General features: G+C 41.0%; 2 protein-coding genes across 4 annotated transcripts in view; one reads left to right on the top strand and one right to left on the bottom strand.

Moving 5' to 3' along the window:
* HEXA (hexosaminidase subunit alpha) overlaps positions 1–5,407 on the bottom strand; it is a 35,402-nt gene extending 29,995 nt beyond the window's left edge. The window contains exon 1 of the mRNA XM_037047102.1: positions 5,102–5,407. Coding sequence (XP_036902997.1) covers positions 5,102–5,354 — 253 coding nt within the window. The 5' untranslated portion in view covers positions 5,355–5,407. The remainder of the gene's footprint in view (positions 1–5,101) is intronic.
* Positions 5,408–5,555: 148 nt separating this feature from the next.
* Positions 5,556–16,398, top strand: part of TMEM202 (transmembrane protein 202) — a 31,682-nt gene continuing 20,839 nt past the window's right edge. The window contains exons 1-3 of one of the 3 annotated variants that reach the window (XM_037047104.1): positions 5,556–5,595; positions 13,847–13,871; positions 14,003–14,073. In XM_037047104.1, the coding sequence (XP_036902999.1) occupies positions 5,571–5,595; positions 13,847–13,871; positions 14,003–14,073 (121 nt within the window). In that variant the 5' untranslated portion in view covers positions 5,556–5,570. The other 2 variants (XM_037047105.1, XM_037047106.1) reach the window with 2 other exon arrangements.

Raw genomic sequence — 16,398 nt, 5'->3', positions numbered from 1 at the left:
CAATTGGAACAACAAGAAGAAAAGAGAATCCAGAAAAAAAGGGGACAGTGTAAGCAGCCCTGTGACAACTCCAAACATTTGCATTATAGGGGTGCCAGAGCGAGAAAGAAAAAGCAAAAGATTAGAAATCTATTTGAAAAATAATGAAAAAAACTTTTCTAATTTGGTGAAGGAACTAGACATGCAAGTCCAGGAAGCAAAGACAATCCTAAGCAAGATGGATGCAAAGAGGCCCACTCCAAGACACATCATGATTAAAATGCCAAAGGTTAAAGATAAAGAGAGAATCTTAAAAGCAGCAAGAGAAAAGCAGTTTGGTATCTATAGAGGAATTCCCATAAGACTGTCAGATGATTTCTCAAAAGAAACTCTGCAGGCTAGAAGGGACTGGCAAGAAATATTCAAAGTCATGAAAAGCAGGGACTTACAGCCAAGACTGCTCTACCTGGCAAAGATACTTAGAACCTAAGGGGAGATAAAGAGCTTCCCAGACAAGAAAAAAGCTAAAAGAGCTCATCATCACCAAATCATTATTATATGAAATGTTAAAGGGACTTATTTAAGAAAAGATCAAAACTATGAACAATAAAATTGCAATAAATACACATCTATCAGCAACTGAATCTAAAAAACAAACAAAGTAAATTAGAAGATGAGAGACAGAATCATGGATACAGAGAGGGTTATGATGGTTGCCAGATGGGAGGGGATGTGGGGGAATGGGTGAAGAGGTGAAGGGATTAAGAAGTACAAATAGTTACAGAATAGCCATGGGGATGTAAAGTAGAGTATAGGAAACAGAGTAGCTAAAGAAGTTATACACATGACCCATGGATATGAACAATGGTAGGCGGACTGCCTGAGGGAGTGGGGGGTGCTGGGTGGAGGTTGGAAAAGGGGGGAAAATTGGGACAACTGTAATAGCATAATCAATAATATATAATAAAAAATAAAATAAAGACTAGCTCCTGCAACCTATCTCCTTTCTAAATCTTATAATTTCTCCTCCTTACGTTTCCCTCCATTCTCCTTCACTAGAATAATTCTACAAAACCCTCTTTGCTTTTAAAACAAACTTAATGGCAATCAAGTCTTCTGCAAGAATATGCCTTGTCCTTGTCATGGGAAAGGCTAAAGTGTACACAGCCCCTGGTCCAATTAAGAGTGGAGAGAACAAATGATCATTATTACTCTTTCTTCCCAGCCCAGCTGCCTGACCTTACCTGTCTATGTCCCAGACTCTCCAGATGCATTCTCAATGTGTCTCCAGCTCCATGATGAAGTAAAATCAACTTAAGCTGGGGCCATGGCACAATGTGATCCTCCTTTCCTTGGAATCACAGGCTAATATTCCAAGTTTGAAAGTTGAAATGAAAGGCAATCACTTTTAAATAAAACCTGCGAATCATATCCTTTTTGATCTTAGAAATAAAAACCATGAGGCCTTCTTACAAACTTTTATACAAAGTAGCCCTTTTAAGTCAATATATCCAATAAATAATTCAGTATCTACTATGTTCCAGCCATAGTTATAGAAAGAATGACCAGAGGAGGTATTTTAGGAGATTCACATTATAATAAACTATGCCACGTATTAACTTAGTCACTTGTATGATATCTGAGAACAAGCAAATCAAATACTGAAAATGGCTGCAGATGTATCCAAATACTCATACAATAATCTTCCTTCCATTCTACAATAAAAGAACTGGGGAAATGTATAGGGTTTCTTCTATTTGGGACAATGGTGTCCTAAGTAACTCACAGGAGTTTGCATGTGAACATCAGAACAGGATGGAAACTGTGTAATTAATCGAATCAACTAGTTTCAGGAAAAGCAAAAAAGACTGCTGTCAAATGACACAAGCAGATTTAGCCATTTAACCTGAAAAAGTAGGGCTTTATCAGCTTCATCAATCACCCGAAAAAGTACTGGGTTGGCCAAAAACTCCACATATTTTTCCTGTAAAACACACATATAAAACACATATTTTTCAATAACTGTATTGATTTGGATATTTTGGGTATGTCAGTTGTCTCCTATATGGTATAATGTTGATTGTTTCCCATTGATGTCTTGATTTGATCACTATTGACTTCAACTGGTCTAGCCAACCACAGAGTATCATCCAGCAAGAAATGTCTAGCATGAAACTTCGCAAACCACTTTTGACACATTGCATTAGTCACAGCACCCTCTCCATACATTGCACAAATCTTTTTTGTGTGTTTCAGCTGCATTTTTACTTTTTTTTCTTTAAAAAAGATTTTATTTTATTTTTAGAGGGGAAAGGGGGGAGAATGTGAGGGAAAGAAATATTGATGCATGAAGAGATACATGGATCAGTTGCCTCTCACATGCCCGGACCTGGGGACCAGGTCTGCAATCCAGGCATCTGCTCTGACTGGGAATTGAACTGGCCACCTTTTGGCTCTCAGGCCACCATTCAATCTACTGAGCCACACCAGTCACAGCATGTTTTTATCTTTCTTGAAATAACACAGCATAATATGCCGAAAATGATGTGTATTTTCTCCATCATCAATAATAAAATGGCTACACAAAAATTCACCAATTTTCATGTTTTTAAAATGCATGCTGATATGACAGCTGTCACAATGCAATCTAACAGAATATTTTTAATGAAGTTAAAGACAATTAAGCACTACTACAGCCATCTAACAAGAAACAAACAAAAACCCAAACTTTTTGGCTAACCCAATATTTGGCAACATTAGATGGGTGTTATCCCAAATGATCAGATGGCTTAATAATCAAAACACAGACCTAGGTCATTCGATATGTAGAACCTAAAATAACTCCATTTAACACATTTAGTAACATGTAATGCACACTTTCCAGGTGACAGAAACACCTCTTACTGACAAAGGCAGGTATCAAATACTAAATATCTCCACAGACCATTTAGCAATTAGACGGACTATAGCTACCTTGAAGGTGAATTCAGAATTGAATGGAAACTCAGCACTAGACTTGTTTTTCAGAAAAGGAAGTAAGAATCCTACTGAATTCTAGCCTCAGACTAAAACGAGAAGTTGTGCTGTATTAAGAAAAACACTGGCCCAATACCTACAGGAAGTTATTTGAAGGAACAGGACAAAAGCAGTTAGGTTAAGATTTCACTTGCATATATTGTTTTCTTTACTAAAATCAGCCGTACAAAGAAATAGACCCTGGATTGGGTCTTGCTGATGCTGCTTTCCCCTCTATTAATTCACCTTTTTTCCTTCTTCTCAGAAATAGGATTACAGTTGAAATCATCTGAAAGCCTCCCCCTCCCCCCAAAAAAAGTTCCAAAGGGAAGTCTCCCATAGGAAGAACAACAGAGAATGAAGTTACTCGTGTGTCTTCGGTAATGTTCATCCAAACCAATTTTCATTATCTCTCAGTGGATAAGAACTCCTCAACTAATAGAGTAAATTCATTCACAGGAAGGTAATACATTGAAATAAACACTTTATTTATTTCTCTAAATCTCTTTCATTAGGAATTGACAGCACCCCATTGTCACATAACTGCCTGTTTCTATTTTCCTGATTAAACTGTAATTTTATTGTAATGAAGGTAAGGGCTTAAATTAGCAATACAGGAATTATCCTAATCCATCCAATAGTAGTAAACATTCTAATCTTCTATCTCTTGAGACTTTCGTTATGAATGTGTCCTTGCGCTTTATTATTTCCCCACTCGGACTGCAAGGCTTGGGCCCAGGTCTACTTTTCTTATAACATCTGGAGTGCCCAGCCCAAGGATAAGCACATACCAATTACATGGCAGACCAATTTTTTTTTTTTTGGCACAAGCCTTAACTGTTCTGTATCAAAATAAACATATGCTGAGTTCCAATCCTATGTAAGGCATTCTATTATTTGTCATGAAGAGTCAGAGAAATATGTGATCTACCACACACACAATAGCAGGCCTTTTATCCTCCCAGACTAATGCCTTTTACCAGTTAGGAGCTACCTTGATGCTGACACTCTCTGTCACTCTCTGATTGCCATCTGTTTAATTAAATGCTTTTAATACTATATATCAAATGAGAACATTTCTGAAGTAATTTAGCACAGTTGAAACACCATTCAAAATGATGTTACCATATGGCCCAACCATAAACACCTACATGTCACAACCAGAATACTACATTCCAGGGGATTTTTGAGAAAACTCTAAATTTTACATCCCTGAGCAGAACAAATCTTTATTCCTTTGCATTGCTGACTGTACCCATCAATTTGCTCTGAAATAATAATCCTCAAACAATTTTCAGCAGCTGCCTTAAAGAAAATTGCTAATTCCTGCTAATTTAGATGAACCCAATATCCAAAGCACTCCTGCCTTCTCACCCAATCCACACTTCACCCTCACCACACATCATCCCTCCCCGCTCCAGCCGCCACCCTCCTCACACACACACCAGGCCAGCACTTTGAGCTCAATCATAATCCTTTGTACCCCTGATCAAGCCTTTTACCCTTCCTGGAATACCCTCCTTTCAGTTCTGGCCCATTACATTCACCACCTCACTAAAGGTGGCTGCTCAAAACTCATTTCCCTACGGAAGCGTTCTATGATTTCTCTCACAGTTTCAACATTTACTGAATATCTTACGTGCCAGGCATTTCCATATAATTTTGCGTAGGTCAATACATTTGTCACATTCTGTCACACCAATTTTGGATGTCAGCTCCGGCCTCCTCTACCCAGCCCTGGTCACAGCTTCACTAGGATCCCGTGACACTTGAACACCTATACTGTGTCCACTGTGTCCACCGGCACAGTATGTTCAGAAACTTGGCATCCTGCTTGAACTGTAGTCCGATAGGAGGCATTCTGGGTGAAATAACAGCCGAGGGCAGGATTCCAGATAAATCCTGGCCCCAGAAGTCAGTTCAGAGATGTGAATGAAGTTAAGGGACTAAACCTGGGGTGGGGGAAGAGCAGGACGAAGTGGAAACTAGAGGGTGGTGATTAGCGGGCAGGGCAAAAGCCCAAAGAAGGGAGTCTCAGGAAGTCTTGGGCGTTGTCCCAGGCAAGCAATCTGGGAGCCAGCAACGAGGCGGGGCACGTCCGGCTCACCTGTGGCGGCAGGCCGGTGCCAAGGCCCAGAACCGAAGAGCAGGTCACGGTAGCGCTGGAAGGCCTCGTCGAGGACGGAGCAGCCCCACTGCGCGGCCGACCTGACGTCGTACTTGAATTGGAAGCTGTGCGGGGAGATGGTGTAGTGACAGTCGGAGGTCTGGATGTACTGGGGCCAAGGCCACAAGGTCGCGGCCGGCCCAGCGAACGCTGCCGCCAGCAGCAGCAAAGACCAGAGCCTGGAGCCTGCCATGGCCCTCCGGTCTCTTCTGCCCAAGCGGGCCCGGCCACGTGACCCCCTGGTCAGGTGGGCGGCGCCCACGTGACAACCGGACTGTCACGTGACCGGCGCGGCTCTTCGGCCGCGATCTAGGAGCACCGCTTCTCCAGGAATAACGCCGGTGTGGCGCCGAGGGTGCTGCTGGCCACCCGTGGTGGCCTTGGTGCAGTCGCTATCGTACAGCGTTAGATGCCATGCCTACTAGCACAGAACTGTGAGCGCCCCAAGACTTTAGAAGGGCCACATGGGGAAGCGGGAAAGAGAAGACCCCAGAGTGGAGACTTCTTGGCTGAATCTTTAAGAAGGAATAAGAGTTCGCCAGGAATTTCAGAAGCAGGAAAGAGAATTAAAACCACAGGTCGCTGCTCTGCCTGTAGAGTAGCCTTCTCTCTGTCCCATTGCTTCACTAATAAACTCTCTTTTACTTCAAAGTTAAAAAAAAATCCCTGGCCTTGCCTCAGTTGGTTAGAGTGGTCATTCCCACAGGCCAAGGTTGTAGGTTGTGAGGGCACGTAAGACAATCAACCAATGAATGCATAAATAAGTGGAACAACAAGTCTCTCTCAGATCAATAAATTTTTTTAAAGTAAAAACAATAAAACCACTGATACAATGCTGTGGAGCTGGGATTGGGTACTAGGAATGGCCCTTCTAGAGAGGCATCACTCGAGCTTAAGAATGTGATCTACTTATGGGTCGGGCGTGGGGCGGGGGTGGGGGGGACTTAAAGAAGGAAGTATGCTTTCAAAGTAAACTTCAGTTGTCTTAATTCCTGCCTCTGGTGTGGGGTCTTCTCTTGATGGTTGATGATCTCCTAGTTACTGCCCCCAAATTTCCTGGCTCCAATTTGTCAAACCGGGGTATGTACTGAATGCAAGTAGTAAGACAGTGGTTGAACTGTCTTGAGTGCAAGATGGAGAATGCCCAGACATACGAAAGGGGCCTGGTCCTGCAGAGGCTTATGTGGAAGTCCAAGGTCAGGACTTTGTGTGCAATTGAAAAATCACCTCAAATGTCTGCATCTTAGAAATCTCATGTTGAATAGTTAAATAAATAAGAAACCAGTAAGCCCACACCACACACACCTTTTTATTAGACATGGAGGATAATGAGAACTCCAACTGAAGCAATGGGAAAGGAAGAGAGCTATAGATCCAGAAAATAGTGGGTATCCAGAAATGCAGGTGTTAATACAAGAGAGGCTTGAGGGCTGATTAATGAGAACGCCACAGATACTCCAGTCAGGGACCCTGTCTCCCTTGCTCACCACTGTGTTATCAAAGAGTAGTGGAATGCCTGACTGCAAAAGGAGATTAAAATTATTTGGCTAGCATATACTTTTTTAAATCATAAAATTTCATTTAGAATTTGAATAAGTGTGAAGATCAGGAAAATAAAAACTTTTAAATAAAGGGCTCTTAAAATCATGGTAATTTATACAGGGTGGGGCAAAAGTAGGTCTACAGTTGCTCATATAGAAAATAATACAATAATTAGTAAATAATAATAAAAGAATAAACTCTGTTTCCCATACCCACAACCATAAAACTACTTTTGCCCCACCCTGTATTTAGGTTTTGGCTACCTAATTTAGTGTGTGTGTGTGTGTATATATATATATATATATATATATATATATATATATAAAATCACTCAACAGGAAATCATAAATATAATTTTTCACTTCTGTAACTTTCTAGTATTCATCAGATTTCTCTTAGAAGGTTGACTATGCTAGCTTGTAGGATGGAGCTTGTAGCAAAAAAAAAAGTGGGAATTCAATCTTAATCACAGATCCTCAGATTGCATGTTTCCTACATTGCTTAAACCTAAATTTTCATCAGCACTAATAAGTTTCTGGTTACTCCACTCACTAGTTAGGAGATACATTACCCAGGGTACCAAGGGAGAGGACCCCAGAATCATTGTCAGCAGAGCCAAGTCAATAATCAGTCTTCTGTTCCACAAGACCTGTAGTTCCTGGGAGGGTTCAGAGCATGTTCGAAGATTAGAGCAGCAGGTCTAAGTATGTTTTCAGGACAGAGCATGTGCCAAGGCACCCTTTCGTGTGATACTTAACTTGTACCAGGGTGTGGGAGTGACTTTGCCCTCAAGTCCTCCCATCCGCCACAGATGAAAGTAACACTACCAAGACATATCTACTTGGGGAGGAGAGGTGGCCAGTTTCTCAGAGGAAAAAGGCCAGGAGCCCCTTCCTCCAGGGGCTTTTATTGGGTTGTAATACACAGGAATACAGGGCAGCAAGGATCAAACAGTAGATAACATTTCAAAGCAATCTGAGGGCTCAGTCTGAGTCAATGTCTGTCAGGAAAGGGGGTTGCAGAAACTTTGGGAGATATACTCATTTCCTGCTGGGACCCTTAACATATGAGTTAAAGCACTCGTAGCAAAGCAGGTTTCACAGGATTCTTAGGAATTCTTTCTTATGCCAGATTTACCCCAGATACCACTCTGGCAAGGCAAGGAGCTGCACCTCCTCCCCATCAGGTTTTCAGGCTTAAGTGAATTAGAGCCAGGAAGCACTTCTCCCAGAAGACATGGGGACTTGGGCTATGTCACATAGCCTGGGGGCAAGGGTCCATTGCTTGCTCTTTGTTGCAACCCCCTTAGTCCTTCCACGATGGCCTCCCAAGTGATCATGTCTGGCTTAGGTTGCCCCTTGTTGTCAGGAGTCTTACCTGTTATCAACATCGACCATGCTTTGGGGGCAGGGGGAGCAAACTGAGACAGCATTTGCTGCCAGAGACAAGCTTTTGTTTCCTGTGGCTCGAATTCTGGAGGTCGCTCACTTACCCTTAGCCTTGGGGGGTAGTTACAATTCCTTAAACCAGGCAGAGTGGTTCCCAACACCAGGGGAGAAAACAAATTTACATAAGTCACAAAATGAATGAGCTGGACCCAAATAAAGAAATTGTAATTACTAATGAAAATTCTTAGTTTTTGATGGGAGACTATTCCAAACATTCTATTCTAATTATTCTGTCTCTGACCAGTATATCAGGTAATCAGAAAAAAATAATGAATAACCATTAAAAGTTTCAAAGTTATCATAATCCTAATAAATGTTCAGAGACTAGCATAGTGATAGTAGCAAAATTTAAAACTAGTTATTTAACAATGCAATTCTGAAAGTAAACTAACAAAAAGTTAAATAAAATGGTAAAGAATATGAATTCTTTAAATTAGTATATGTACAACATTACCATCAATTTTGAGAGTAGATAAATAACAAAAATAATGACAGGTAAAATAGAAGTTGGTTATTTTCTCTGTTTTTCCTTTGATTTAAAGACATCTTATTAAATGAATAAAACATGAATTAACCCCCTATCTATAGCTTCTAATAAATTAGTTTACATATCAGAAAAGTAATTCACCATCAGATAATGTGTCCATATTTTTTATTCATAAAACAGTCATCCCTATAGATGCAGAGGAGAGGAAATGGTTGATTTTGCCTGGGTAAGTCTTTCACAAAGGAGGTGACTTTTCAGCTAACTCCCAAAGCATGAGTTAGCCACTCAAGGAAGGGGATCATGGGCAAAGAACACAGCTGCGAAAGAAAATGGCATACTGAGCATGGAGCTTATGGGTTAGCAAAAGGAAATAATCATGACACTTCTACCATACTCCCTTCTCCTTGGAATGCCTTTCCCACTTCCACTCCAACTCCTACCACCTACCTGAAGGTCTAAGATTGTATTTTACCACCCTGTAAATCTCTGATTTCTCAAATTGGTGTAAAGTCCCATAGCCCTTTGAGCTTATCTCCATCAGGGCACTTATCTCATAGTATTGTCATTGCCTGTCCATTTGTCTGTCTTCACCACTAGAGTAAAAGTTCCTTAAGGACAGATTCTGTGTTCATCGTTGTATTCCTAGCCCTGGCACAGTGTCTAGCATTATATAGTAGATGCTCAACAAAGACTTGTGAAGTGAGTGACTGTGGGACTCTGAATATCTCTTTTCCTAGTTGTACTTCACATCTTAGCTTAAATCAAACCAGGTGTGTTGTAAATGGAGTATATGTGGGCTGACACAGTGATTCCCCTTAATCCTTAGGTTTCCAGGCAGAGCCTGGGGCTACTAGATATCCTGGCCAGTAACCTAACTGTGCTGTGAAGTGAAGAACTAAGAACTTAGACATCACCTCCTTTTGGGTGCTTCTTTATTTTATAGCACTCTCATTTTAGCCTTCTTACTTGTCTGTGATTCCCACAGACTGCATGCTGAATGAGTGGTAGCTTCTTCCACAGTGGTGTCCTTCTGTCCAAACCAGGACTCTGCATGCAGTAAGAGTTCAACAAGTCTTTGGTGAACAAAAGCATGGATGAGGAAGCACTTGTATTACAGTTTCAAAGACAGTCAGAATATCAATGGGTGGAAGAAAAGAGCAGTCCGTGGAGAAGGATTACACATCAGAAGTTGAAAACTCTAACTTGGTCACTTTGCAATCTACCTCCTAAAACAGTGGCTGGCACTCAGGCACTTAAGGAATCTTTTAAAATGAATAGAATGAAATGGCAAATGAACGTTGCAAGAGATCTCTGAAGAATCGAGCAATTCTGCTTGTCTAGAAACAATAGTGTTTGAAGAGAAATACTGACAGAAATAATGTTAGTATCCCCACTACCATAGGAGCCATATAATTTAGGCTCTTGCCCACTTTAAGATTACAACTAAATCAGATAAATTTATGGAAAAACATCAGAAATCATATCCAGGATTAGACTATTTTAGGATTTTTAGATAAAAAAAAATTTATATAGTTAAGACAGTGATATTGTATTTAAGGCCCTTTAAATAGGGGCTCTTTTTGCTTAAACTACATCATGCTTCAGGAATCCTGATGGCTGCTCTGCACTAGATTATTCCGGCTCTTGGTCCTTAGGCCTTAGTGCCTATAGTCTCAGTTGTTACAGATGCTCATCCTGGCTAAATCCACAGAAATAACCTGAAACCTCTTAGGGGAGGTGGGATGTCAATGAAACCTTAGCCTGAGCCTGCAAGTCTCTTACAGAAAGGACTTATTCAGACCGACGTTATTAGCCACCGGAACTCCCCAGTTGGCCCTGAAAGATCACTCATTCCTTACTTTACTCCCATTCTCCTGCTGCCTGAGTCCTCCACAATCATTTTCCTTCCTTGACTGAGATCCAGGCTACAGCCTCCAGGCACTCTAGAGAACAGATCCCTTCAAGTTTTCTGTCACTTGGCCACCTGTTAACATTTGGCTTCAGAAAAAAATGAGTACCATATTACTGTGATACAGGTTTCCAGAATGTCCAATGTCACTGATGCTACAGGTGCTATGAGCACCAGATAAAATGTCTTGCTTCCGTTGGGAGCAACTTTTGGATCTCTCTCTTGGATTCCTTTTCTTCATGTTAGGATTCACTTGTCCCTCTTAAAATTCGTTTCCCATGTGGGTGTCGCAGAAAATCCCCTGGGCCTGGAGCAGGGTGTAGTCAAGACAGAAGGAGTCCCTGTCTTGCCAGGGTGCTGCTGTCTGGCTCGCCCATATAGACTGTTCAGTAGTGATCTAGGTGAAGGCCCCAGCTGTAGCGCTACTTGACGTGTCCTCAGCATGTTTCTCCCATCGAAACCTGGCAGGGTTATTGCCACATTAGGCAGTTGGTCAGAATTCAGTGGTTCTATGATTCTACTTTTGGCTTCAGACTGTCTTGAATAAAGACCAAGCATCCGTAAAAATTCCATATAGAAAGAATTAACCTTTAACAAAGATGTAGGAAGAAGCGTTGTACTATTGAACTCAAACCAACATATGCCATATGCTGGTTGTAATGTATGTTTGAAAACTTTATTTAATCCTCCACCGTAAATGGTGGAGGATTTTTTAAAAATGATTTTTTTTAGCTCAAAAAACTTCTTTTTGAGCTAAAACAATAACAACAACAAGACACCTCTTCCCACAAAAAGGAATACAAAGATCTATGGGAAAATTTTCAGAATTATAAAGGTGGCCTTGGCTGGTGTAGCTCAGTGGATTGAGCACAGGCCTGTGAACCAGAGGATCATGGTTCGATTCCCAGTCAGGGCACGTGCCTAGGTTGCAGGCCACTTCACTGCAGGCCAGCTCCCAGCAGGGGATGCGCGAAAGGCAACCATACATTGATGTTTCTCTCCCTCTCTCCTTCCCCTCTAGAGATAAATAAATAAATGAAATCTTAAAAAAAAAGAATTATAAAGGTGTAGACCTTGATGTGATCTTAGAAATTACCTAGTTCACTTCTCTCACTTAAGAGTACTGAGAACCAGGGAAGTGAAGTACTGTTTCTCAAAAGCAAGAATAGCATATTATTCATAGCGATACTTCCAGCACTGAACAAAGTGCCAAGTACACAGTGGGTGCTCAGCAAATGCTTGTCAAATGACTAAATTCATTCCTTGCTGCACATAGGTTAATGCTTTGCTTGCAGTAGGTACACTAATAAATGTTTATATTGAAGCTTATAAACTTCAACTTGGTTGAAGTTTGTATTCAACCAAGTGTGACCATACTCAGAGAGAGGTATGGCTGGAAAGAGACCACGTATGTGCAGCCTTTCTGGTTAGGGCTCTCCCTACTTCGCTGGATTGTGCCTCTGGGAATATCGAAGTTGTTGTCTCCTTGAAGTTGATGTAGTTTGATCATGGAGCTCATTGTGCCTAAATCCTGTTCTTAGTATACTGTCATATTCTACAATTAGATTTAAATGTGTATGAGCAGCTTTCAATTCACTTTAGAACTAAAAAGAAGCGATGATGCAAATAACCTAAAAGTCACTGTGTATGGCCAATGCTTTTCTCCCTTGACAGTAGCTGACTTATCTTCCTAAGGAAAGTTTGCTTCTAGAGATATTGAAATCTGTTAACCTTCCCTGAGTCCGTATTAGCCAGGTGGTGGCAGGAAGCCAGTAGAGGGATAAAGAATTGTTAGGAGCCAACGAGCGAACACATGGGTAATTATGGGTAATTAGAACTCTAACCCTGGAGACAAGAGCGAAAACGATCTTTCCAAGTATGACTGTGACTGATGATATGTAATATAAGAATACCTCAGAAATTAAAAAAATTCTTTATGTTTTAGGCACAAAAGGTTGAACACTTGATATTCTCATCAGAGATCTTTTAGTTTCTAGGAAGAGCACCCCCACTAGGTCAACAGTGGTGAATTTATCATCTTCCCCAGCATCTAGACATAAGAAGCCAACCTAGCGAGTACAGATGTCAAATGGCCTGGAATTATCTCCTGGAATAATCATAGCGATAATTCCTAGATACTCCTAGGAATATCTCCTAGGAATAATCATAGCGAGGGTCAAATGGCCTGGGATATCTACTAGGAATCAAGGGTTACCTCTTGGTTCCTCAGGACCATTCTGTCTGTTGTCCCTCCCCTCGTGTCTGCTTCATTCTCTTGCTCTCCCTAATTTATCCCCTCAGTATTCCAGTTTCGAATTCTCCAGAGAGAGAATATGAGTACCCAGCTAAGAAGAGATGGAACGGGTGCTAGTGAGGGAATGGATTTATTACAAGTAGACTGTCCAGAGTGCTGGGGATTGTCCCCCATTGGCAAAGATGGCGGCAGGGGGAGGTTCTTACACTGAACACACAGAAAGCTAGAAATACCAATGGGTAATTGGATAGGAAAAACCCTCCGTACATCTTTTGGTGCCAGATTGGGGGTAGGACCAGGGGAAGGCAGGCCTAAGGCACCATAGAAATCAAAATGGCACATGGGAAGGTTCTAGACCAAAGAGGCCTGTTAGTCTAGCCTGAAGAAAGGAGGGATTGGTTGGGTGGTGGACCCACCTGAAGCACGCAAAAGTTTGGGAAGTTGATTGGTCACCCTGGGAAAGCACCCAGCCCGTACCACACCCAAGCTAATATAATCACAGAGGAACAAAGAGGCTCACTCTTGCTCATGACTCACTTCCTTATGACCTGCACTGGCAAGGGGCACTTGCCTGGCCTCTGCATGGGTCATGTTACCCATGGCCTCCAGGAAGGAACCTCTCTTGCTCTCTTGCCCACCTGGGGATTCACTGGCCTGTGTGTTCACACACTCTCCTGGGAGTACAAGACCTTATGGTTCTAGCAGCCAAATGGCCCATAGCTGTGCGGGCTCCACATGCAGGGTCTATAGGGGAGCCTGAAATTAACAGCAGCTGGGAACAAGCTCAGCAACCTGGATGGGGTCTCTGACCACTTAGCAGCCACCTGCGTGCTCCAAAGGACTGCACTTTAAATTGGAGCAGGAGCTCTGGACTAGGTTTTGTCTTGTTCTTGCTGAGGAGACAGGCTTTGAGGCAGAAGCTCACCATTCTCCCAGACCACACAGTATCTGAATAGCACCTCTTTCCTTTTATACCAGCATCTGAGTCACAAATTTGACTTCTGTGGCGACAGACAACTGAACCTCTGTTTTTGTTTCGTTACAGTCTGGGGACTCTGGCGGAGACCTTGGTAAGTGCTGGAGGCCCTGGGATCAAGTCCCAACTACCTGTGGCAGGCCAAGCCTGAGAGCAGGACTGTGGGGATTTCCCAGAAACTACCAGGAGCTTTTCTCAGGGAATTTTTCTGCACTCCCGCTCAAGGCATCAGCCACCTGAAATTCCTGGATGGTGCAAGAAAATGGGCCTAGGGGAAAGATGGACTCCAAGACTGGGTAAGTTGAACCAGTGTGCACACCAGGGATCCTCTAACCCAGCCACTCTGGATTTGTGTCACTTGGGCTTTGTGCCATTTGGGTCCAATTAGGACCATTTGTAGCACCAGTTGGCAGGTCATCCTGCCAATTAGGCTTTGTACTGCTTGGATTTTGTGCCATTTGGGTTTGGTTAGGATCATGCAGTACCAGTTGGCAGAAGATGAGATGCCAAGACTTGCTTGTGAGAGCTTGTTTAGAATAATGTTTGACACCTTCCTTTTATTGTGATAGGCAGCTGAACCTCCATTTTTGTTCAGTTACAGATTCACTTAGAAGCAAACATGTGGGAGGTAATGACAACCATTTCTTTATTATAAAAGCAACGCATGTTTTGTTTTAAAAATTCAAACAATACAATTTTGTGTGTAGAAGGTATGACTCTCAGTTCATAAATTTGGCTGTATAGGAATTACAACTATGTTTTCCAGAATAATTTATTTTCCACCTTCATGACCCAAGCCCCTGATCTGCTGGGTTTACAAGGAGATGTCGCTACAATCCTTCCTGATAGTTACACCTTCCTTGGTATTACTTCCCACTCGTGAGCTTTTTCTGGTGCCAAGGGACACATAAAAACCAGAAAGATGTGAATGTTGGCATGTTAGCACATATTTCTCTGTATATATATGTATGACATTGTATGTATGTTCATTTCTCTGTGTGGCCACTTTCAGTATATAAACACTTCCATAATCTTTAACAACAAAATTAGAGTATAACCACTATTCTGCAAATTTTTCATTTAACAATAAATATGTAAAATAACTAATATTCTGGTTTTCCTCAGTTTTGTAGAGATAACAATTCACTTACAGCACTGTAGAAATTTAGATCGTACAGCAAAATGATTCATACTGATCGGGCTTACAGAGAGCATGCAGTGATTACTGCAATGAGTTTAGGTAACACCCATCATCTCATATAGACACAAAAATATATGCAAATATATTTTTCTTTCTGATGATAATTATTAGGATCTACTCTTTTAATAACTTTCATATACGTCACACATCAATGTTAACTAGTCACCATGCTATACGTTATATCTCTAGTACTTATCTTGTAACTGGAAGTTTGTGCCTTTTGACCACCTTTCTTCTGTCCTTCTCACTACCCTCATAATATTGTTTTTAAAATAATAATAATAATAATAATAATAATAATAATAATAGCAGCAGCAGCTAACATTTACGGTGCACTTACCGTGTGCCAGGCACTATTAGAAAGGCTCAACATGTGTTTATTTATTTAAGCCTTACTATAACTTCATGGTGGATGTAGGTGCTCTTATCCATTTCATAGATAAGGAAATCAAAATTGAGAGGTTGAATAACTTGCCCACACTCACCCAGAGGTTTGCAACAGTGTGGATATCCCACCATTTATTTTACCAATTCCATAACAATTCATTTAGGTTGCTTCCACATTTTCTCAGTTACACACAAACCCACAGTGACCGTTATAGAGGGTATTGGTTATGAGAGCGTCTATTTTTATCCCTTCTCACCATTAGCGCCTTGTTTTTCACCTGGAAATTTCATCCGTTAGTTTTGCAGCTTGGATGAGGTCGAACACAGCTCCAGTTCCATCCTCACTGAAGCTATGTAATCAGAGCTACTTTCCTCATCCCTCAGCATAAACACTTGAAAACATGGGATAAAAATTTACGTTCACAACAATAATGTGTGAAAATGTCCATTTTATTACTTTCCTCCAACACTTCTATTATCCTTTCATTGCTACTATTGATGCATTGAAATTAATTTTTAAAAACATGCAACTAATAAAATCAATAATCTCACAAGACAGAAATAGAATATATAGCTTTTGCATGATTATAAAAAAAACAGACCAGAGAAAACTGGATCATTCTGGCAAAATAGCAAGGAGAGAAAGCAACTAGAACATGTAATTAACAGAAAATACAAAGATTAGGACAGGAATAAGCCCACTTTATCTAAGTATCACACTAATGTAAATAGGTTCAGTTCCATTAAAAGACAAAGACATTTGAAATAATACCAAAACAATGGCAATAAGAATGGTATATCAAAGATATACCAGGAGGATGCAAACAAAAACAGAGCAAGGGAAGCATTTGCTAACATCTGGCAGAACCCAAGGCAAAAAAAAATTTAGTGGAACAAAGGTGAATATTTCAAATAATAAAAGGTACAATTCACAAAGAAGGTAGACATGACAAACTGTTGTCTATCTAAAAGCCAAGAAACAAATGTATATAGAACAAAAATCAAAAGAAATGTAAGGGAAAATACAAAATTA

Source organism: Sturnira hondurensis, unplaced genomic scaffold (assembly GCF_014824575.4).
Source record: "Sturnira hondurensis isolate 20B ecotype Veracruz unplaced genomic scaffold, ASM1482457v3 Scaffold0005329, whole genome shotgun sequence".
Lineage (NCBI taxonomy): Eukaryota > Metazoa > Chordata > Mammalia > Chiroptera > Phyllostomidae > Sturnira > Sturnira hondurensis.
This window is presented reverse-complemented; position numbering and strand designations above follow the sequence as displayed.